Source organism: Crocuta crocuta, unplaced genomic scaffold (assembly GCF_008692635.1).
Source record: "Crocuta crocuta isolate KB4526 unplaced genomic scaffold, BGI_CrCroc_1.0 scaffold214, whole genome shotgun sequence".
Lineage (NCBI taxonomy): Eukaryota > Metazoa > Chordata > Mammalia > Carnivora > Hyaenidae > Crocuta > Crocuta crocuta.
Genome location: NW_027529999.1, coordinates 530,411 through 553,316, shown reverse-complemented (window position 1 = coordinate 553,316; position 22,906 = coordinate 530,411). Strand labels below are relative to the sequence as shown.

Sequence of the window (22,906 nt, the reverse complement as noted above, 5' to 3'; positions counted from 1 at the left end):
CATATTTTGGGGACATGCCCTTATAAAGTGTTCCAAACTCTCTTCACCTACGAAAAGTAGATTAACAATCCACTTAAAATCTCTGGGAAAAGGAAAGAAATTCCAAGCTTAATTCTAAATATTGGTTTTTACATGCTTAAGTTAGACCTTTAGTTTATCTGATCACAGTGATTTAAAACAAAAATAAAACAATAGCCTAGATTTAAAGGCCTAGCATAAATCCCAGACCTACCATTATCTTCCACAAACTAATTCAAGTTCTTTAGTTCATTTCTATTTCATAAAGGTGTTTACCAACATAAGTGATTCAAACAGTCTGTAGTCAATCCACAGTTCATTTTCTCACCCCTGCCATCTGTCAAAATTGGTTTCTCATCTGACCCCTGGAGATCATACTCACAACATAGGAAAAAGAAATTTAGCCTAGTTTCGAAAGTTAAAATGTTGTTTATATATTTTTAAATACAGGGCTACATTTTATACAAGTTTCTTCTTAGGGGACCTTAAAGTCATTTAGAAATGGGAATACAAGCAAATTATTGCCATGCCATACTATTAAAATACATTTTTAAAAAACATAATGCTTGGGGGCACCTGGGTGGCTCAGTTGGTTAAGCGTCTCAATTTTGATTTCGGCTCAGGTCTTGATCTCATGGTGTGTGGAAATGAGCCTCACATGAGGCTGTGCTGGCAGCACAGAGTCTGCATGGGATTCCCTCTCCCTTTCTCTGCCCCTCCCCTCCCCAGCTTGTGCCCAAGTGCACATACACTCTCTCCCTCTCTCAAAATAAATAAACAAACCATTAAAAAATAAAAAACAGGGGTGTCTGCGTGGTTCAGTTGGTTAAGCATACTACTTCAGCTCAGGTCATGATCTCACAGCTTCTGAGTTCGAGCCCCACGCTGGGCTCTGTGCTGACAGCTCAGAGCCTGGAGCCTGCTTCACTGTGTCTCCGTCTCTCTCTGCCCCTCCTCCACTTGCACACACTCTCTCCCTCTCTCTCAAAAATAAACATTAAAAAAAAGTTTTTAATAAAAAATAAAATAAAAAATTTAAAATGCTTTAAAAAAAAACAACATAACACTTGGCTATTTTGTTTTTGTGTTTTCCCCAAAGGGGAGGTAAGGAAACTTAACAGATCAGATATGAGACAGCTGCCTTACCAAGAAGGCATTTATTTCCTTTGCAACTGACTTCCCAACCACCGACCAACCAATGCATTAAGACTATAAAAGTACCTCTCAATAAATACCCTTGTACCAATTTCTTCTTTATTACTTTCTTCCTCACCAACTACCTAAAATACCCGTGTCTTCCCACAATCAAATCAAATAGCTCTAAGACACCTAAGACTACAAGGTCATTTCATTACATGTTCTTGCAATTTAGACAACTATTTAGGGAAAAATAAAATAGTGTATTTAGGGGCTAAGGAGGAAGTTGAAATAATTCCAATCACTTTATGCTCAAACTGAACAATAAAAGAAATCTAATCACACAAGAGCTTCTTAGAAACCTACCAGGAAGTGTCAGAACTTATGCTGATTACTCTAGAGCAAGATGCCTTCTCCCTCTCCTTCCTTATCTCTTGTCCAACCTTTTGGTCCCCTATAAGTTATCCATAAAACATTAAGTAACAAATAGTACTTGCAAAGTGAGACAGAATACAGCTGTCCTTCAAACAACATGCATTTGAGCTGTGCAGGTCCACTCACATGCAGATTTTTTTTTTCAATAAACATAGTACAGTATTGTAAATATATCTTTCCTGTTTCTTAATGAAGTTTTCTTTTCCCTAGCTAACTTTATTGTAAGATTATATTACATGATGCCTATAACATACAAAATACGTGTTAATTGACTGTTTGTTATTAGTAAGGCTTCTGGTCAACAGTAGGCTATTAGTAAAGTTTTGGGGAAGTCAAAAGTCCTATGTAGATTTTTGACAGAGTGGGGGGTTGGTGTCTCTAACCCTGCATTCGAGGGTCAACTGTAATTCCATGTGACTTAATTCCTGACAGAAATTACTTTTAGTTAGATTCAAACCAGTAGCCTAGAAACAAAAACTAATTATTGCAATAATTTCCTAGAGAAAACAAAATCAAATTTCCATTTTCTTGAAATAAGTGTATATTAAATTTTGCTTTTCATTTCTTGAAAATACTTTGCATATAGACTTTAAGGGCACAAATGAAAAAAACTGCCAATCTAAAAAGTTTAAAAGACGGCAATCAACACTGTATCTCCATCTCCTAGAAGCTTAAAAAGCATACTGAGTGTCCAGTTTTAAAAACAGCTGTTTAGGGGTGCCTGGGTGGCTCAGTCTCAGTCGGATGAATGTCTGACTTCAGCGCAGGTCATGATCTCACAGTTCGTGGGTGCGAGCCCCGCGTGGGGCTCTGTGCTGACACCTAGCTCAGAGCCTGAAGCCTGCTTCGGATTCTGTTTCTCCCTCTCTCTCTGACTCTCCCCTGCTCACGCAGTCTCTCTTTCTCAGAAATAAAATAAAAAACGTTAAAATTTTTTTAATAAAAAAAATAAAAACAGCTGTTTAAAAGGTACTACTAGTTGTCCATAGTGAAAAACAAAAACACTACACACTCACTAGAACGTGGATTCCTTCTTTTTCAACTGGAGCTTTATCATATGTAGCATCACAAACTCGAACCAAAGTTGTCACTCCATACTTCTTAAGTTCCTTTGAAGAAAAACAAACATAAGGAAACTTTTCAGAATCTGCAACCAAAACTTTAAAAATGTACTATTACAAATTGAAGCAATGAGACACCATTCTCAAAGATCAAAATCATTCTCATTGTGGCAATACATAGAATGGACACTCAAGTTCTTAATGGAAGCATCAACATGATTCGCCTTTATAGACGGCAGTTTGGTAACATGTCACAAAACCTTTGAAAGCATACATACATTTTGACCTAGAAATTCTACTTCTGAGAATTTATAGTAACAAAGCAATTAAATATATACACAAAAACTTAGGTACCAGCATGTGTAAGATGGGCTGTTTGGAATGGTAAAAAGGTAGAAACATTAATGGTCCAAAAACAGGCGAACAGTTAAAGAAAGTATGGCACACTCATACACAATACTGTAACAGCTATCAAAATAATAGTAAGAAGGTTGGGGGAAAGATTTCTGAAAATAAACTGTGATCCTATCTATACGTATACAAGCGAATATATACATATATGGAGAGAGAAACATCCAGAAGACAAGTATTAAGTGTTAAGTATTTTTAAATTTTTTTATTTATTTTTAATGTTGATTTTTGAGAAAGAAAGAGAACATGAGCAGGGGACAGGCAGAAAGGGGGAAGGTAGAGGATCTGAAGCGTGGCTCCACGCCAATAGCAGACAGCCCAATGCAGTCGAACTTCTGAACCGAGAGATCATGGCCTGAGCCAATGTCAAATGCTTAACCGATGGAGCCAGCCAGGCAACCCTAAACTGTCTTTTGCTTATATATATCTTCTGATTTTTACACAGTAAGTACCCACTGCTTTTTTAATTTAAAGAAACAAAAGTGGGGCGCCTGGCTGGCTCAGTTGGCAGAGCATGCACCTTGATCTTGGGGTTGTACGTTCAAGCCCCATGTTGGGTATAGAGAGTACTTACAAATAAAATCTTTAAAGGGCTCCTGGGTGGCTCAATCAGTTGACTGTCTGACTCTTGGTTTTGACTCAGGTCATGATCTCACAGTTTCATGGGTTCAAGCCCCACACAGCAAGCTCTGCACTGGCAGTACAGAGCCTGCTTGGGATTCTGTCTCTCCTTCTAGCCCTCCCCTGCTTGGACTCTCTCTTGCTCAAAATAAATAAACTTTAAAAAAAAATTTTTTTTAATAAATAATATTTTTAAAAATAAAAGTAAACAGAAGTAATTCTGAAATTAAGATTAAAAAGTGGTATCATGTTATAAACCCAACAAACATATAATTATAGGCAGAAGCCTTGCCCCTTTAAAAATCTTCCTCCAGGGCTCCTGGGTGGCTCAGTCAGTTGAGCGTCCGCCTTCAGCTCAGGTGGTGATCTCACGGCTCAGGAGTTCGATAGCGTGGAGCCTGTTTTGATTCTGTCTCCCTCTCTCCGCCCCTCCCCTGCTTTCTCTCCCTCTCAAAAATAAATATTTTTAAAAAAATGTTTAACAAATAAAAATTTTCTTCCAGTAATGCCTAATCCAGTGACTACCTATCTTCAATGGGCCACCAACATTTTTTTATAGCTGCAGGACAGTGGCCGCTGCCACTCTTGGAGTCTATCACCAAGGAATCCACAGGCTGAAAATAGCATCACATAATTCAACCAGGCTTAAAGGTGACTGAACAACCTAAGGGCACACAGCACAGGCCTGGAATCAACTTACGCACATTGTGTACACAAAGGTATGAGCTCTGGGAATTAGAAGTATAATGAGCAGGAACAGTGATTTTCTACAAATGTCCATCACTTGGTTAACTAAAGAGTAAAAGTTATTTTAATTGCTAAAGGATTTTATTTTTCAGAGAAAGGCCTTCTAAAACAGACACAGAAAAGTTGCTGCTATTACATGGAGTCAGTAATTTTAAAACATTTCAAAATAGAAATGAAATCCTATTAAAATGAACTCCATAGAAACCATTCACTGAAAGATTATGGTAGTTTTTTTATAGTAAATATTTGTGTCCTTATGCAAGTCAAAACCTCTTCTGGACTCCATTTTGCCATCTGTAAACTGAGAGGGATAGATTTAGAATTCCTAGGAGTGCATCCAGCTCTCTAAGTTTACTACATAAATACAGCAGAGAAAATGAAAGAACTGACATAAAAATGTTACCTATAATACCTTTCCTCCCCATGAGGTTTTGATCCTTGTAGATGATGGTTACTATTGCGAAGTAGTTCTGGAATAGCTTTTTATCAAAAGCGGCTAGAATATTTGAGGCAGACCTGGATGTTAGGGTCAGAGACAGTTCTACCACATGTTGTGTGCCTCTAGGCAAATTACTAAATTACCAAATTGCCCTGAACCTCATTTTCTTCATCTGTAAGAGGAAGAAAATAACAGTACCTATGCCTCACAGGGCTATTCTGAGAAGTAAATAATATAAGGCACAAAATCACTTATTGTAACACTGAGTGCATACTAAGTATCCAACAAATATTATTTTCATTATTAAAAATATGACAAAAGAATTACATAGAAAGGACATTAAAAAAAAAAAAAAAAAGCACTAGATAATCTCCCCAAATTCAAATTCAATAAATGTTCTTTTAAAAAACTGTTGTAGGGGCACCTGGGTGGCTCAGCTGATAAAGTGCCTGACTCTTGATATTCTCTCTCTCTCTCTCTCTCTCTGCCCCTCCCCTGCTCATTCTCTCCCAAAATAAATAAACTCTGTAACTATTTCAACCCAATGCAAAGATTGGGAAGGATGACCACCCATATTCCAATCATAGAAATAAATGGCTTAGTGATAAGAGATTTATTAACAGTGTTCACTTATAATAGAACTTTGCCTATATATAAATCAATCCAAAAAGCAGACCACACTATGATCTTACCTCTGTGAACTTGTTGAGGGTAGCATTGGTAGGGTTGTGAGTTATCAGAAAACGCATGTTCTCATAGGAGATCTCCACAGGGGCTGGACGGTTCATTATGGCAAATAAAAAGTGTGAGCGTGCGTGTGTGGGTGTGACGGGGAAAATGAAAAAAAAAATCAATAAATCTTGAAATGTTTCACAGCAGAAAACATTAAAAAGACCACTAAAATGCCTAATATCGATCAGTGTTTTCTCTATTCAACTTGTTTATTCTTTAAGAAGCTTCTCTCTTCAAGGTAAGCAGAAGTATTTAGAATCCACTCCAATCCAATTCAACTTGGGCCTCAATGTCTGCAGATGGATACCTTCGGACTCCAAAAATTCCAACTACATACAAAACTGAAGTAGCCTTTACTACATTTAGGCACTAGTGAGACAAGTTAAAAGTGTAGGTTGCTTTCCACTTTTGTTTACTTGATGCTTAATTTTACTGGAGTCATTAAAAGAAATATGCTTGCAAAAAAAAAAAAAAAAAAGGAAAGCCAACTATGTCTGAGGCCAGTCTCGGTGTCCAGAGTCGTCAAGGCAATGTTAATTATGGCACATAGAACCCCCAAGCTCACTTGTCAGCGAAAACGCTGTGCTGAGCCTGGCAGAAGTCTGCCCTCACGCTCAGAATCGCCATAAATGTGCAACGTATATTCCAACGGAAAACCTAGAGGAGAAAAGCAGAAGTGAAATGAACAGAAGGTTGATAGCACGGTAAGCATGATGCTCAAAGTCATGAATTATTCTCTTTGCCCAAAGATATCTGAAATGCTGAAATGCCACCAATTTTTGATTACTGTCATCTATTAAGACTAGGATAAAAAGGTTTACCAAGAGTTTTAAAAGTCAGAAATTCAAAAGTCAAGTATGTTTTTCCTTTTCCAAAACAGGATTCAACAAAATTTCTATGTTAATAAGATTATTTGTAACTAAAGTCATTTTTAAATGATTAAATTTTTAAATTCATTTAAAATACTTATTAGGGGCGCCTGGGTGGCTTAGTCAGTTGGNTCTCTCTCTCTCTCTCTCTCTCTCTCTCTCTCTCTCTCCTAGAAATAAATAAAACATTAAAAATAAATAAGTAAATAAAAAATAAATAAAATACTTATTAAAAGATCCTTAAAGAACCTTCCATTTACAGGCTCTTCATAAAGTTCACAATGATCTTACTGAGTCTTTCACATACACACTTTGTTTAAAGTAAGATATATCTGGGGGCACCTGGGTGGCTCAGTTGGTTAAGTGTCCGACTTCAGCTCAGGTCATGATCTCACAATCTGTGAGTTCAAGCCCCACATCAGGCTCTATGCTGACAGCTCAGAGCCTGGAGCCTGCTTCGGATTCTGTGCTCCTTCTCTCTCTGCCCCTCCCCTGCTCGCGCTCACTCTCTCTATCAAAAATAAACAAACATGAAAAAAATAAAATAAGATATATCTGTAAATGGATGAAGGATATCTACCAAAATTCTACTTTGAGGATTTAATTCTATCCAAAGGATAAGCACTAGCCCCCAATTATAACACTAGTCCATAAAGTACTTTTCAAAAACTGAGCTTATTTTCCTCACAACTCTGAGTACTTATTGCTACCAACAAGGAATGAGAAAAGAGGATCAGAACAGTGAAATGACTTGTCTAGGTGAATGTCTTCTGTTAGCAATGTTTTTTCCGATGTACCACACATAATGCCTGCTGCCTCAACTAACAATGAATCCCATCATCTCATTTTGAGTCCAGTTTACCTTTTTACTATTTCTCACATCTCTGTCTCAAGAGTACAAAAGCATCTAAAGGTCATTGATTCACACAGCATTCTTCTGCCCAAATATTAATCCATCCCAAAAGCAAGACAAAAAAGTGGCAGCATTTTTAATATTATTTTGGGCCTGCTGTTTTGAAACACTGTAACCTTTATAGTTAGCTTAGTCAGAGTATCAACATAATCATAAATTGCTCTGGGGATGCCTGGCTGGCTTGGTCGTGAGGCTGGGAGTGAGGGTTTGGGAGTTCGAGCCCCACCTTGGGAGTAGAGCTTACTTTAATAAACAAACAAATCTAAATAAATAAATAAATAACTCTGGAAACAGGGACAAGGTCTAAGTTCTTTCACTTGCCTCTTCTCTAAGCCACCAGTAAATGCTTATTTAGTAGTCTCTGAAAAGATGATTGTGACCAGATAGAAAAAGACATGAAAGATAATGGCTACAGAACCATTTTCAGGAAGAGACTAAAATACATCTAAGAACCTAAGCTTGCAAACTTTCAAGCCTATTCTATCCACAAGTAGTCTTTTTATGATACTCTTATGGCACTGTCTTTTGTCAGTGACATACTTGTGACCATATTACCATGGACACAAGCACAAAACTAAAACATTCCTAAAACATGAAAGACACATAAAAAATTCAAAATGGCATTTGAAGAACTTCAGTACCTCAGCAGAAGTTATACACTACAGTTAAAACATGAAACTTCTATACTCAAACTAAGAAAAACAAAAATATACACCACCACTTTCCTAACTCCTAATTCTAACTCTAACCGCAAAACACAGCCACCTTAGATTACACATTTCATAGAGTGCTACTCCCTGTGCAGTCAAGGAATTTTAAAGCTATGAGAAACTTAGAGAGCAACTACTCTGACCTTNGATGTTTGCGGGGGGGAAGTTAAAATGAGTTAACTAAGACCACATCCCTAATAAGTAACAGATCAAGGACAAGAACCCAGCTCTACTAACTCCATTCATGTTTCCAATTTTGACTATGGAGGTACCCACATATTTTTCAAGTCATAATTTTTTTCATGTAACTGTAACTTTTCTTCAAATATTTGCTTGGATGTTGATCTGCAACTCTGTGACCTTAAATAAGGGGAGAAAAGAACAATGGTCTGTAAGCAGTGAAAAGCAAAACACAAGGAAATTCTAACCTGTTTGAATCCCTTTGGTTACCGATGTTATCACAGCTAATATGTGTGTCAGCTGAGGAAAGGCACTGAAAGACCTGCTTTGTAGTGATGACCAGGCTTAAAAGGTTATAGCTCTAGCATTAAGTTTTCTACCTAGTCTCCAGTGTTTGTCTGCTCAGCAAACAGAACAAATGTTATCCCATCTTACTCCTCCAACCTCATTTTAGAAGGACCACTTCCAAGGATAAGGATAATTCATTATTAGATTTTCAATTCTTAACACCATACTGAGATCCCCAGCAAAGGAATTTCCGCCAAATCAAACAGTATGTTCTATCAATGTTAAGAGATACATGATAAAAACAAGCTTCTATTCCTTCTCCAGCCCCCCACCCCAGTTCAACTACACATCAACAGTTAAATGCTCTTGCACCTGTCAGTTCAGATAAACTAATGTTAATTCCTGTAACAGACAGAAGAACACAAAGCAAGCAGTATGTAAAAAAAAAAAAAATAACGCACACAGCTGGAAAATACTCAAAAGTTACAAAGGACTATTATTTCAGCATACACTCAGCACCTGCACATCTTACAAGAAAACTTTCTTCTAAAGCTGTCTCACTGGCATTAAGTAATGTTATCTTTTAGAGAACTTAACTTTTAAATGTTGAATTTGGGACATTTCCTAGGCAACATTTCCTTTTTTAACAAAAGATGGTAACTTCACTGCAGGATTAGAAGGAATGGTCTGTGACAGACATCCTTTTACAAGTTTTTAACTTTTTTTTTTTTTTTCTTGAGAAAGAGACAGACAGAATAGGAGCAGGGCAGGGTCAGAGAGAGAAGATGACACAGAATCTGAAGCAGGGTCCAGGCTCTAAGCTGTCAGCACCAAGTCCGACGCCAGGCTTGAACTCATGAACTGTGAGATCATCTGAGCCAAAGTTTTAACATTTAACCAACTGAGCCTCCCAGGCGCCCTGTAATTTAAATTAAAGAGAAGAAGAGAGGGAAGAGAGAAAGAAAAAAGAATAAAGAGACTGGAAACAAGTGAGCAGAGGCCTACCAAGCTAAGATAGTATACTGCCAGAAAGACTAAGTCAGTAACACTACAGAGACTACTTAAAACTTTGAAAAGGGGTATATTAGAGTTTCAACGTCCTGTGTCAAGTCTAGTGCTAACATCTACCTATATGAGAATCAAAAACCAAAACGCATAAAATTTTACAATAACCATCATATAATCGTGGCATATTCTTAAAAAGGAAACTATGCCAAGGTTAAAAAGAATAAAACAGACCTATATGAACTATGGAAAGATGACTAAGAGACACTAATAAGTGAAAAGAGCACATGATAGTATGAACAGCATATACAGAAATATCTATGAGTGCTATATAGCTTTCATACCCATGAACTATTTGGAAAGTTACAAAGAGGTAACGGTGGCTGTCCAGAGGATGGAAAGGACTGGAGCTAAAGGCCAGAATCCTGATTTACTCTACCATAATACATACCTTTTGAAATGTTTTGTTTTTCCCATATACATTTTTTTTTTTTAAATTCTGGGGTGTGGGACACCTGGGTGGCTCAGTCAGTTAAGCATCTGACTTTGGCTTAGGTCATGATCTCTCCATTCATGAGTTCAAGCCCCACATCAGGTTCTCTGCTGTCAGCACAGAGCCCACTTCAGATTCTCTGTCCCCTTCTCTCCGTCCCTCCCTCATTGTGAGCACATGTGCCCCCCTCTCTCAAAAATAAATGGAACATTTTTAAAATTAAAATAAAATAAAACTCTAGGGCAATTAAGAGCCCTACAATGATTTACAATTTACATTCTCAGGGTGCCTGCGCGGCTTAGCACATTAAGGGACGACTTTAGATTTTGGCTCAGGTCATGACCTCACAAGTCATGAGATGGAGCCCCACATCAGGCTCCATGCTGGGCTGTGGAGCCTGTTTAAGATTCTCTTTTTCTCGGGGCGCCTGGGTGGCTTAGTCGGTTAAGCGTCCGACTTTCGCTTAGGTCATGATCTCGCGGTTCGTGGGTTCAGGCCCCGCGTCGGGCTCTGTGCTGACTGCCAGCTCAGAGCCTGGAGCCTGTTTCAGTCTGTGACTCCCTCTCTCTGACCCTCCCCTGCTCACGCTGTCTCTCTCTCTCTCCTAGAAATAAATAAAAACGTTAAAAAAAAATTAAAAAAAAAAAAGATTCTCTCTCTCTCCCTCTCCCTCTGCCCCTCCCTCACACGTACTCTCTCTCCCCACCCACCCCCCAAAAAACAAAAAACTACAACTTACATTCTCAACAGTGCTACAACCATAGGATTACAAACAGCCTGAAGAGAGAGCTAGTCCCTCTGTCCCAGGCAGGCCCATACCTACACAATTCCTGACAGTTTTCTTCTTTGTTCAAAATATTACATTATTGGGGCACCTGGACGGCTCAGTCGGTTAAGCATCTGACTCCTGATTTCAGCTCAGGTCATGATCTTACAGTTTGTGAGATCCAGCCCCAAACTGGACCCACATTAACAGCATGGAGCCTGCTTGGGATTCTCTCTCTCCCTCTTTTGCTCTGCCACTTCCCCCACTCATGCATGCACATGCACTCTCTCTCAAAATAAACTTTTTAAAAAATATTAAATTACTGAATAAAATTCAGGTTCTTCTCTGGCAACTGTAATTCTAAGTTCAAACATAAATGAACAGAAATTGAAGGCAATCCAAACTTACTAGGCATCCTTTTAAAAATCCTGTCCATCTACTCACACCAAGTTTCCCACTGAGAAATCACCCCTATTTTCAAATTAAATTTTCAAATTAAATAATACAATAAACCCTCTCATTTGATGGGTCATGCCAGTATTCACCAAATTAAAACAGCACCTTAAATCATAAATGCACAATAAAGAATTCTAGATCTAAGAAAAAAATCTAAGAGCAAAGGTCTAGAAAAACAAGTAAGCACACGTTTACTGCTACTTTTCTTACCAGAAATTCCACAGGAAGTCATGCAAATTTTAGTCAGCTTGGTTTGTACAAACAGGCAACATGAAAGCATCACACTGCATATAAGGCTAAGATCTTGCAACAATCTTTTCCTAAAACAAATTCACATCACTTCAATAAAGACACCAGCATTTCTCTTAAACTAAAATGAATAATCTGTCAACAGCAAAGAATTCATTCTTATGAAAAGTTAAGACATCCTCCTTACAATTTGACTAATTAAGAATTTATTAATAATTCAAGTATGTATTAGACAGACTATGTGTCATATACTTTTATAGATGCAGCATGAGCAGTAAACAAACAAAAATTCCTGTCAGAGTGGATGTTATATTTTAGCAGGCAGAAAAAGACAAACTACGCCATGGTTACGGAGGAAAATGCAAAGCAGGGAAATCTACAGAAAGGAGAGGGCTTCCAATTTTAAATAAGGCTATCAGGAAAGGCCTCACTGAAAAAAGTGACATTTTATCCAAGACCTGGGGGTGTGAGCCAAATAGATATTTTGAGGGAGCATTCGAGACAGAGGGATTAGCTGTGGCAAAGGGTATGAGGCGGGGCCATGCTTGGAGTGTTCTAGGAACAGTAAGAGGGCTAGTGCTACCAGAGTAGAGAAGGCAATGGAATGAATAGGATCAGAGAAATGAGAGAGCCTTACAGGTCAATATAAGTATTTGGGGTTTGTTCCAAGAAAAATGGTAAGGTTTCAAGTGAGAGTGACAACTTTTGTTTAAAAAAAAACAAAAAACACTCTAGCTGCTGTGTGGAGACAGATTACACAAGTAGTGAGGGCAGAAGAAGGGACATCTGGCAGGAGCCACTGCTAGCCATATCCCGGAGAGAAATAGCTTGGACCATGGTAACAGCAGTAGAGAGAGTAAGAAGGGATCCGTTTCAAGATCTACTTTGAAGCAGACCTGTCCGCAGACTGGATGTAGGGTCTGTGAAAAAAGAAGGCCCCGAGTAACTCAAAGAACTCAGAGAAGCCTAACTTAACATTCTGAGCCTATTCAAAAACAAGACACCATAAAATCATCACACCCACCAAGCAAAAGTAGGGAAATTCTTCTGTAATGTACTACTATACCTACTGCATCCTGACCATTTGTGGGGAAATGTATCTTAAAGACTTGTTAATTAAGAAGAACTCAACTCTGCTGATTAATCTTCTAGTTAACTGGTCTCAAACTGAAATCGTACTCATCTTTCATAACCTACCAACTCAAAAGAGCCTTGTAGAAACAATAGTTCTACTCTCTCTGCTTCTTTGTTCATCCCTCAATGGTTGCCATTTATCAAGCTAAAACTGTATACATCTGGCTCCCTGAACTTAGTTCAAATTAACGTTAGTTCCCCTCCCCTACTACAGTCTCGAAGGGAGTTGATAAGGAAAGAGGTATCATTAAATTCTACACAAATTAGGATCCAAAATATCTGTAAACAAACTAAAAATACCAAGATGCTTCTTCACTGCTAAAAAAAAGTTTCATAGTTACTCTCTTGGTTATTCCCACTTTTCCACTTCCTCATTTAAGAAGGGAACTTGAGAATCAAGTTCCAGTACAGAAATCAATAATCACTTATATAAAAAGAAATTATGACCTTGATGGTGGGAAAGTATCTTAACATTTCAGAACCAGCATGAGATGCATGGCCTGCCACTCAGAAAAGAAAGGAAAGAAATTAACCAACAATCCCACCTGCTTCTGAGAACAGTGACCATTATTTACTGAAGTCCTGTGGGCTCTGTTGCCACTCAAAAGAAAAGGGAGTGGTTTTCAAATTTGTATGTACCCTAGTGATTAGAAGTACTTGTCAGTTTCTAGAAATTCCTACCTCTACAAATAACTGTAAGATGAAAACTGCATTAAATATTTTCATACCACACTTGAAAATATTTACTTTTCGATTTTGTACTTTACTGTTCCTCTAAAGATTAGCAATTCTCCAGCTGAATTTCTTGCCTCAAAAATGTTATTTTTCCTTTAAGTTAAAAAAAAAATTAAATGAAGGTAACAGGACTATGGTCAGTTTTCAGTTTTTCTAAAATAGTTATTTGAGGGGCACCTGGGTGGCTCAGTTGTTTAAGCGACCAACTTCAGCTCAGGTCATGATCTCAGTTTGAGTTCAAGCCTCACATCAGGCTCTGTGCTGGCAGCTCAGAGCCTGGAGCCTGCTTTGGATTCTGTGTCTCCCTCTCTCTGTGCCTTCCCCACTTCTGTTCTCTCTCTCTCAAAAATAAATATTAAAAAAAATTTTTTAATGGTTATTTGAATACTGGTACTAACATTAAAAATCTTAACAGCACAATTCTAATACTGGGCTTAATCTTACTGATTTCAGTGAATCTTTTATTTTTTATTATTATTTTAGAGAGATTGCGTGAGCAGGAGAGACGGAGAAAGAGAGAGAATCCCAAAGAGGCTCCACACTCAGCTCAGAGCCCAACGCGGGGCTCGATCTCGCAACCCTGGGATCATGACCTGAGCCAAAATCAAGAGTTGGGACAACCAACTGAGCCACCCAGGCAACCCTCTGTGAATCTTTTAAAAACTAAGTTAAATAGCTCTATTAAATTGATTCTATTCATTCACACTTTTTATTTCTAGGCAAAGATATTACAGCTATCTTCATCGGCTTTACGTTTAATGACTTTAGTTTATGGGGGCGCCTGGGTGGCTCAGTTGGTTAAGCGTCCAACTTCGTCTCAGGTCATGACCTCACAGTCTGTGGGTTCGGGCCCCACATCAGGCTCTGTGCTGACAGCTCAGAGCCTGGAGCTGCTTCAGATTCTGTGTCTCCCTCTCTCTCTGCCCCTCCCCTGCTCGCACTCTGTCTCTCTCTCAAAAATAAAAAATAAACATTAAAAAATTTTTTTAGAAAGACTTTATGAAGTTTAAGCACATTGTGTTCCTATATAACTGTGGTAACCTCCTTTATACAATAACAACTATCTCAAATTCAGCAGCATTCCCATATAATTACATTCTAATATTTGGGGTTTTTTCTTTTCTTACACCCTTTAACCTCAAAAGGTTAAGTAATTTTCCTGGAGAACAATTTAAGTTTTAATCATTCTAATTTAGTTTCCAACATCACTATATGTACATTAACCCAGAACCACTGAATTGATTATTTCATTAATAAATACACTTAAGATTCTGAACTTCAATTGTAATAATGCAAATTCAGTAGTGAAAATCTAGAAATAAGAAAGAAGAAAAGAAAGAAAATCCACAAGGACACCTGGATTCTTCCTGTCAACACCACTTTGAAATGTTTTCTGAGCTATATCAGGACAGTTAGAATGACGGTAACAGCTGTGAGTTCCCTGAGGTTGCAAAATAGATACTTGGGAAAAGGTTATTTGAATCACCTTTCAAAATAACCTACAGCACAGGAGCAGCATGCAAAGTAAGAAGTTCCAGGCTATTGTTAGCATTATTTAAAATATATGTTTCAGAGATGAGCAGTTTATGGGTCAGCTTAACTCTTTCATTTCCCCTTTTTGTCAAATATACTGAACATTATTTAAAGGTCCTGTTTAAATATCCACCACTGACAGGGAGGGAAGGAAGCTATGTACAGGATACAGAATAAAAACATTCCAAATTACATCTTGTCAGCATAAATTCTTTTGTTCGAGCCCCAGAAATTTTTTTGCTGTTAGGGCATTTTGGTCCAAGTTTCCCCTAAAACCAGTTAAGTTACACTTCACTTCCTCTCTTAAACTTGCTTTTTATAAATTACACTGTACTTCACAGCCATCTCTCTCAGTGTAAGGAGTATAATATAAGACAGACAAGAACCCAAATCATTCTATTTGGAGCTGCTGGTGGCCTTTTAAAATATACTATCTACCCACTAATTGTCCAAAAATGGCTTGATGTGTATTTTCATAAAACACAACATTCACAACCTTTAAAAACCATACAATGAAAGCAGTTGTTTCGCATAAGACATGAGAGTGAAGTGAAAATGGTGAAATACCTCTCTAATGCCAATGCCAAGGGCTTATTCTTTGCTCACCAGTTCAGTTCAACATGGATTCGCCTTCCTTCTCTTCCAACTTAAGAGAATGCAAAAGGTAACTTTCTCGTCTTCTTCCCCCAAATGCTTACTGAGATGGGGGAGAATATGCCATCTCTGAATGATCCTAAAATGCAGCATATCCAATCTAACAATGAGCCTTTGTGGTGCTCTTTGTGCACACCATACAAACACTATCCAGGATCAATAGCCTAAAAGAATCCACGTGGGTGAAAAATATTTGATGAAGGACATTAAAATTTCATATTAATGCCACATACTTTAAAGACACAAAGTAGGTACGAGTCGAATGGAAGAGGATTAAGACTACTGAGGCAAGATAAAACTTTTCTGACAAGACTGTAGAAACAGTGAAGGGCCAGGGTAGCATGACTTGAGAAAGGAAAGGAGTCTTTGGTTAAGTAACTAGTGGGAGGCTTTGACCATGCTGAGAATTTCAAACCAATTCAAATGCAATAAAAGCTTTTAAGAATTTAAAAGTAAGAGTAACAGTCAAGAAGTGACTCTTCACTCAATGACAGAAAACAAGTATGTCACATTGGTGGACATCTGCTGATCTACCAAGCACCTCCATAGTTACAAGCTTCACAAAACCAGACTCTCAACTTACTAACTCCTACCTCATAGGTGAATTATTTTTCCTAGTAAACAGATAGAGGAGTTTAACTAAATTCTACTTGTTGATTATCTCCAAATGAAGCTCTCATTTCACTAGAAAACATTCAGGATACAGTCTATGACTTAAATTTGAACGGCTTCTCATCTAGGAAGATCTAAATTATTTGAATAATTTAAACCAATCACCAAAGGAAACTTCTTTGTAGTCACACGTGTGGAATGAAGAATAGTGTCACTAGAATCTATTGTTTCTCCATCATATCCTTCTCAATTTGCTGACAAATCCTGCCGATGACTCATATCCTTCTGCACTAACCAGTCACTCTGTTCCTTCGTGATAGGCTTTCCACAAATAATGGAAAGTAGAAAACACATCAATTTGTTTTGCTACTAAAAACAGTAAATATCAACATATGTATACAAATCCAATTCAGTCACTGTGGTGATACAACCTAGTGAATGTCTCCTGTAAGACTGCAAAAAAAAAGGTATGTTCAAATCTCAACTAAAACTGAAAGAGGACAAGAAAGCAGACTGATGGTGAATTTGAATTCTTGTCAAAGGATACATTAGTTAAGAGCCAACATTTTTGACCACTGCAGAAATAAAAACACAAAGTAATTTATCTGATCTGCTAAAGCAAATATATCATGTGTGCATTTTATGCCAAAAGAATTAACATTTTCTGAGAAGACTGAAATTTCAACCCAAAAATACTATGAAAGGAATTAAATATCTCTAAAGGTAAAAACCATTCTAATGGTCAAAATATTTTTTCAAAACAGGCTCAACTAGCAGAGAAAAGGGTCGCAGAAAAGCTTAAAATCCCCTACAGTTTAAAAAGGCAATGGTGTGGGGCGCCTGGGTGGCTCAGTCGGTTAAGCGTCCGACTTCGACTCAGGTCATGATCTCACAGTTTGTGGGTTCGAGCCCCACATTGGGCTCTGTGCTGACAGCTCAGAGCCTCAGGCCTGCTTCAGATTCTGTATCTCCCTCTCTCTCTCTCTGACCCTCCCCTGCTCTCCCTCTCTCAGAAATAAATAAAACATTAAAAAAATTTTTTTTAAATAAAAAGGCAATGGTGTGCAATGTAAATTTATATTCAAATGATGAAATTTAGTTTCCAGGCCCCTTAAAATGGAGTAGATGCTGTATTACAGAACGTATGGGTAAGAAATCAGCGCAAGCAAACAAAAAACATTTGTATTCAAGTAACAAAAACTGTTGGTATAATCTGTCAACTCCTCACAGTCATTTTGCCAGGAAAGATTTTGTGGCCTGTCAATCAGGGAAAACCACCGCAAGACATGCAGAAGGGTCATTTTCTGACCTAGGTCCTGTTAACGCCACAGGCTAACTGTGAGAAGTGGACAGAGCTCGCAGTGCTATGCAGCTTAAAAGGTTCTAGACTGGTGGCAATTTCCGCTCAGGCTAGATACATCTAATTCCAAGGAGCAGAAAACATACATACAATATCTACTTGAGCTCTACACCAAGCAGTCCAAGTTCCAAGTTCCAAGCCAGTGGCCAGAAGTCAAAGGAACTAGAGAATGTGGTTCAGTCAATAAAACAAAGGATAACTAGAGAAAGCTACCAGACACCTCTATACATATACTAGCCCTAAGGATGAAAATGGATAAAAGGCTCTTCTAACATTCCAGATTAACAGACTCAAATCACCATTTCCCCCAAAATTTATAATTGGTGGTATCCACGGTTCATTAACAAACCCAAGGTACAAAATTATGTGAACTGTAACATCACAGACTCTTGCTTTATAATCTTAGAAAATAATCATCAGTCTCTACATAACCCAACTAGTGTCTTAAGAAAACTCCCAAAGCAGCAATACCCCCAAAAGAGCAAAAAAAAGTATGCAAATAACTGAAGCATCCTTAAAAACACACACACACAAAACTACACTACAAACAAAAAGGCCAAATTCTTTATTTGTTGATTGAAGTAATCTCTACACCCAATGTGAAGCTCAAACTCATGGCCTCGGGATTTAGAGTCACATGCTCCTCCGAATGAGCCAGCCAAGTGCCCCAAGGCCAACTTCTTTAACATCTACTTAACTCTTATATACCTCCCTATAAAATGACCAGAGTTAACTCAAAAATCAAGTTTAGCCAGAGATTTAAGTACTTTAAGCCTCAAGGGGAATTTTTTTTTTATCCACTGCCATCTTTTTACTGATACTCTTTAACTTGGATTCCAAAACCTGGGATTCAACAATTGATTCTATAAATCAATTTCTTTATCTACACAATTTAAAGAATGCCACTGACTCAAAGGATTATGAATTTTAAGTAAGAAGATTTACGATTCAGCACAGATAAGATTCTCAAGAAGGGAATGTTGAAATTTAGAATGTAACAATGTTGGACATCACAAGTATCCTAAAACCTCAAGATCTCTACCGCTGCCCTACTCACTAAACACAACTAAGTCTACCGTGTTAAAATGACGGGTCTTGATTTTCAGTTGTTCAAAATGTTTAAAGCTCCTCCAACTTCTATAAGTAACATAGCTGATTATACAGTATTTGAAGAAATCACTCTAACTGGGGTTTCACTCTAAGTTTCACTCTTACAAGACCAACAGCTAAAAATTTATGTACTGCCACTCTGCATCTTATTTGTAAATGCTTTCTTCTAGAGGCTTCACTGGTTACCAATCCCATATTCCAACGAAAAGGAACAGTATAAACCCTGTTAAATAAACCTCTACTGAATTTCAACTTTGTCTCAAAATCCTAAGAAGTTCTATAACTATGGGGCTCCTCGGTGGCTTTACTAGTAGGTCGAGCGTCTGACTTCAGCTCAGATCATCATCTCATGGTTCATGAGTTCGAACCCCGCTTTGGGGCTTTGTGCTGACAGCTCAAAGACTGGAACCTGCTTTGGATTCTGTGTCTCCCTCTCTCTCTGCCCCTCCCCCTTGCTGGTGCTCTATCTCTCCTTCAAAACTAAACAAACATTAAAATAATAATAATAAAGTTCTATAACTATGCTACAAAACTTTTACCTTTAAAAGAAAAAATGTTAAGAAGCGCCTGGGTGGCTCAGACACTTAAGCCTCCAACTTCGGCTCAGGTCATGATCTTGAAGGGTTTGTGGGTTCGAGCTCCGTGAGCTCCATGTCCCGGCTCTGTGCTGACAGCTCAGAGCCTGGACCCTGCTTCAGATTCTATCTCCCTCCCTCTCTGCATCCCGCCCCCCAAGCTCACAATGTCTCTCTCTCTCTCTCTCAAAAGTAAACATTGAAAAAAAAAAATTTAAGACAAATTGTTAAATAGAGTTAAATCCTAAGAAAAATAAATCTATTTTACCTCATTTCACACAGATATCTTTTCAAGGAAATACGAGACTTTCAAACTTAAAGTTATACGCAAAAGCATTCAAACATTTACTCTTCCTAGTGCCACCAAAGTTCAATGATGTTGTAAATGGCTTCTGCCTATAAATTCAGTTCGTTCAAATTAAATATTACTTGACTGACTCATGGAGGGAGTGGTTTGACTTTTGCTGTTCTGAGTCAGAACATACCCAGTTCAGCAGTTCTAAACAATTTTTCATTTGTATAGGTGTCCTAAATGCTAGCTTTTTCCAGTTACTAAACATAACAAACTGTTGCCTCAGAAAGTCTTAATGGTGGTAATACTTTAAATCTATATAGTTCAATTTATAATTAACAAAGTGCTTCCACATAATGTTTTCTCACTTGACTTCATAATCTCTTGAGTTAAATACTTCATACAGCTGAAAAGACTTTCACGTAAGAGTGACAACTTCTAGTTGACTATTAGCCCCAGTAACTCTTTCTCTTTCCCCCAAAATAAAAAACATAAAAGGCTGATGGGTTTCTTTAATCAGACTTTCCTCTCCCAGACATATCCCAGGTGCCTCATAAAAACTATGTCTCAAAGCACACACCCTGGGGCCCCAAGAGTTTCAAGGCAGAATCTCCACCCACATAAAAGCCTAGCTTAGGCCCCAAAGAGCCTCAAGTCAGCATCTCCTAAATGATCCCTTTGCCTCTGGCCATTTAGTCTTCTGCATTAAATTCAACATTTCTCATCTGTACAAGCTGCTAGGTCACTGTGTGGTTGAGAAACCTCAAAGTGAGACGACCTACTGCGAGAGTGGTGATGGTGTAGTGGAAAAACCAAGGACTCGAGTCAGACAGACCTGGGTTTTTAATCCCGCTCCAATTCTTATTATCTTGTGACCTGGACAAGTTACTTAACCTCTTTGAGTCTCTGTATCTCTTCATCTCATCACTGTAAGTCATGGAGGGCTCATCACTGTATCCCAAGTGCCTAGCAAACAAAAACCACTCAGTATGTGCCAAATAAATATAAATGAGCACCCCTACAACCTTCACAGTAGCTGTGAGATTTAAATTAGTGTAAAAAGTACCTGGTGAGTAACAGGCACTTAATACTAATTAATCCAGTCCCCCACTGAATATTAGTTAACAATACTATTCACTACTTCTGAAAGCAAAGAGAATGGGATGCTAGTGATTGAGAAGGACAGTCTAGGAAAATATAATTCCTGACTTCTAATTACACATAGATGGTTTGGTCTATTATTCGATTATGTCTACTCTTTGTTTATCATTATTGAAAGACTCCAAACTTCTAAGAAACTTATCATTAAGGTGTAAAATCCATTCCAAGTACTCTTTATCAAAAACCCATACTTCCACAACACAAGAATCTGGCAAAGTCCATTAACAGCTCAAAGCCTGGAGCCCGCTCTGGGTTCTGTGTCTCCCTCTCTCTCTGCCCCTCCCCCCGCTCATTCGTGTGCCATGCCTGCGCGCGCTCTCTCAAAATAAACAAACAAACAAACATTTTTTAAAATGTCTTTTCACTCTAACATGAAACCATTTTGAAAATGTCAGATCAAAAATACAGGCAACCAACTTCTCACCATCTTCACCAACACAAGTGATTCTGGAGCCTTAATATTGTGTTCTTCTGTAGCCTTAATTTCCTTTTGCACATTCAACATGGCATAACTTCACTCACTTCCTGTGTGAAACTACTCAATAACTACCATATTCTAATCCCGCAGCCATTGTAGTTTGGGGTCTCCAAACAGTCAAGCAGGTCTCTGGTGATGCTAGAACTGCTAACCACTTTATCTGTTTCTTGACAAACTCCAGGGAATGATAACATAAACTAGCCTGTGGTTCTTCTTGATCGTCATCAATGATACATTATTTTTTCTTAAGAGTTCTTCTCCAGAAGGTAGAAAAGAGCCAAAACCTAACAAAAATTCTTTCCACTTATCTAATAACAAGATACCTTTCACCTGAACACTAGCAGCGCTTTACAAAAGAATCTATGCTTCTGAACGCTCTAAAGAGTGACAGGCTTGTTCAGTGGGCCAGACTAGGATGGGATGACGACCTCGTCCTTGGCAAATTGAGAAATATATATCGATGTCCTAAAACATGGGGGGAAATATTCACACACACCCTCCCTTCCGAAAAAACACGACCTTTCTTTTTATAAATTCCGGAACGAGAAGATTATAGTGCCACTGGACAGACTCCTATACCGTTTCCTCATACTGGAACCCAAGAACCCAGGGAACAAGACGCTCCTGGAAAGAACCCCCTAACCTAGGACATGAGGGTTCATTGCCGCCATATACAGAGATCACGATCACGGAGTCTCCTGGATGCCCGCTCACACGCTGGACAATCGCAGGCACACCCTTCCACGCTCCCTCATCTGCCATTCACCCTCTCCCCGGCCTCCCTCTCACTCAGCACTCATATCCGCCCCCCCACCCCATACACTGAACGCTCTCTACCTCTCCCACTTCCTCACTCTCCCCCATTTACCCCTGTCGCCCACGCACACTCCCCTCCCCCCATCTCTACACTCCGCCCGCACTCAGTNCCTCGTTCTCCACGCTTCCCGGCTGCGCTCCCCCCGCCCCCGGCCCGGCCCGGCCCTCCTTCCGGGGACGTGTCTCGGGCCTGCACTAATGGCTGCGGCGCCTCCCGCCCTCCCCTTCCCCGAGGCCCCGGGAGCCGGCGCGGGGGCCGCCCGGGAGGAGCGCACTCACGCTGGCGAGCTGGGGACTGGGCATTGAAGTNCCGCGGGGCGCTGACCCACTGCCCTCGGCGCCTCCCCCGCTTCTCCTCGTGGTTCGTTCCGCTCCGCACTCCCGGCTGCGGAAGGCGCGTCCATGTGACCGGGGAAGGGGGGAGCGGAACGTGGCCCGTGGAGTCGTTCGCCCACACCGTGGCCCCCCCATCCGCACCTGGGCCCAGGCGAGGGCCGGTGGCCGCTCTGTAACCTGCAAGGTCGAAGGGCTTTTTCCCGCATCCCGAGCCGCGAGGCCTGGGGCCAGATCCTGATGGGACGGGGCGGCGACCGAGCCCTTTGCTCGGGGATTTCCAGCTCAAAAGTGACAACCAGGGCAGCTCAGTACTTGGCTGCCCTTCCTCGAGGCCCCAAATAAATAGCATGTGCGTCTGCAATTGTGAAAGATGCTTCTGCGCCTCTCCCCACCCCAACTCCACCACACACACACACCCCAGGAACCCTCCTTGACAGACCAAACTTCCGGGAGGAGCATCTTGGGCAAGTTATTTCCTCTCTCTGAGTATCCTCAACTATTAAGAGGAAATAGTTAGCTACCTCATAGGGCTCTTTTCACATATCAATGATATGAAGTATGAAAAACGTCTGATAAAGAG

At 39.4% G+C, this 22,906-nt stretch overlaps 1 protein-coding gene across 3 annotated transcripts in view; it reads right to left on the bottom strand.

Annotated features, from left to right (window-relative positions):
• PTP4A2 (protein tyrosine phosphatase 4A2) overlaps nt 1–22,596 on the bottom strand; it is a 30,561-nt gene extending 7,965 nt beyond the window's left edge. For 2 of the 3 annotated variants that reach the window (XM_077763534.1, XM_077763536.1), the window contains exons 1-3: nt 22,270–22,306; nt 5,562–6,258; nt 2,607–2,699 (exon numbers count right to left, since the gene is read on the bottom strand). In XM_077763534.1, coding sequence (XP_077619660.1) covers nt 2,607–2,699; nt 5,562–5,657 — 189 coding nt within the window. In that variant the 5' untranslated portion in view covers nt 5,658–6,258; nt 22,270–22,306. Of the gene's footprint in view, nt 1–2,606; nt 2,700–5,561; nt 6,259–22,269; nt 22,307–22,467 lie in introns of those variants that run through there. The other variant, XM_077763535.1, reaches the window with a different exon arrangement.
• Nucleotides 22,597–22,906: the final 310 nt, after the last annotated feature.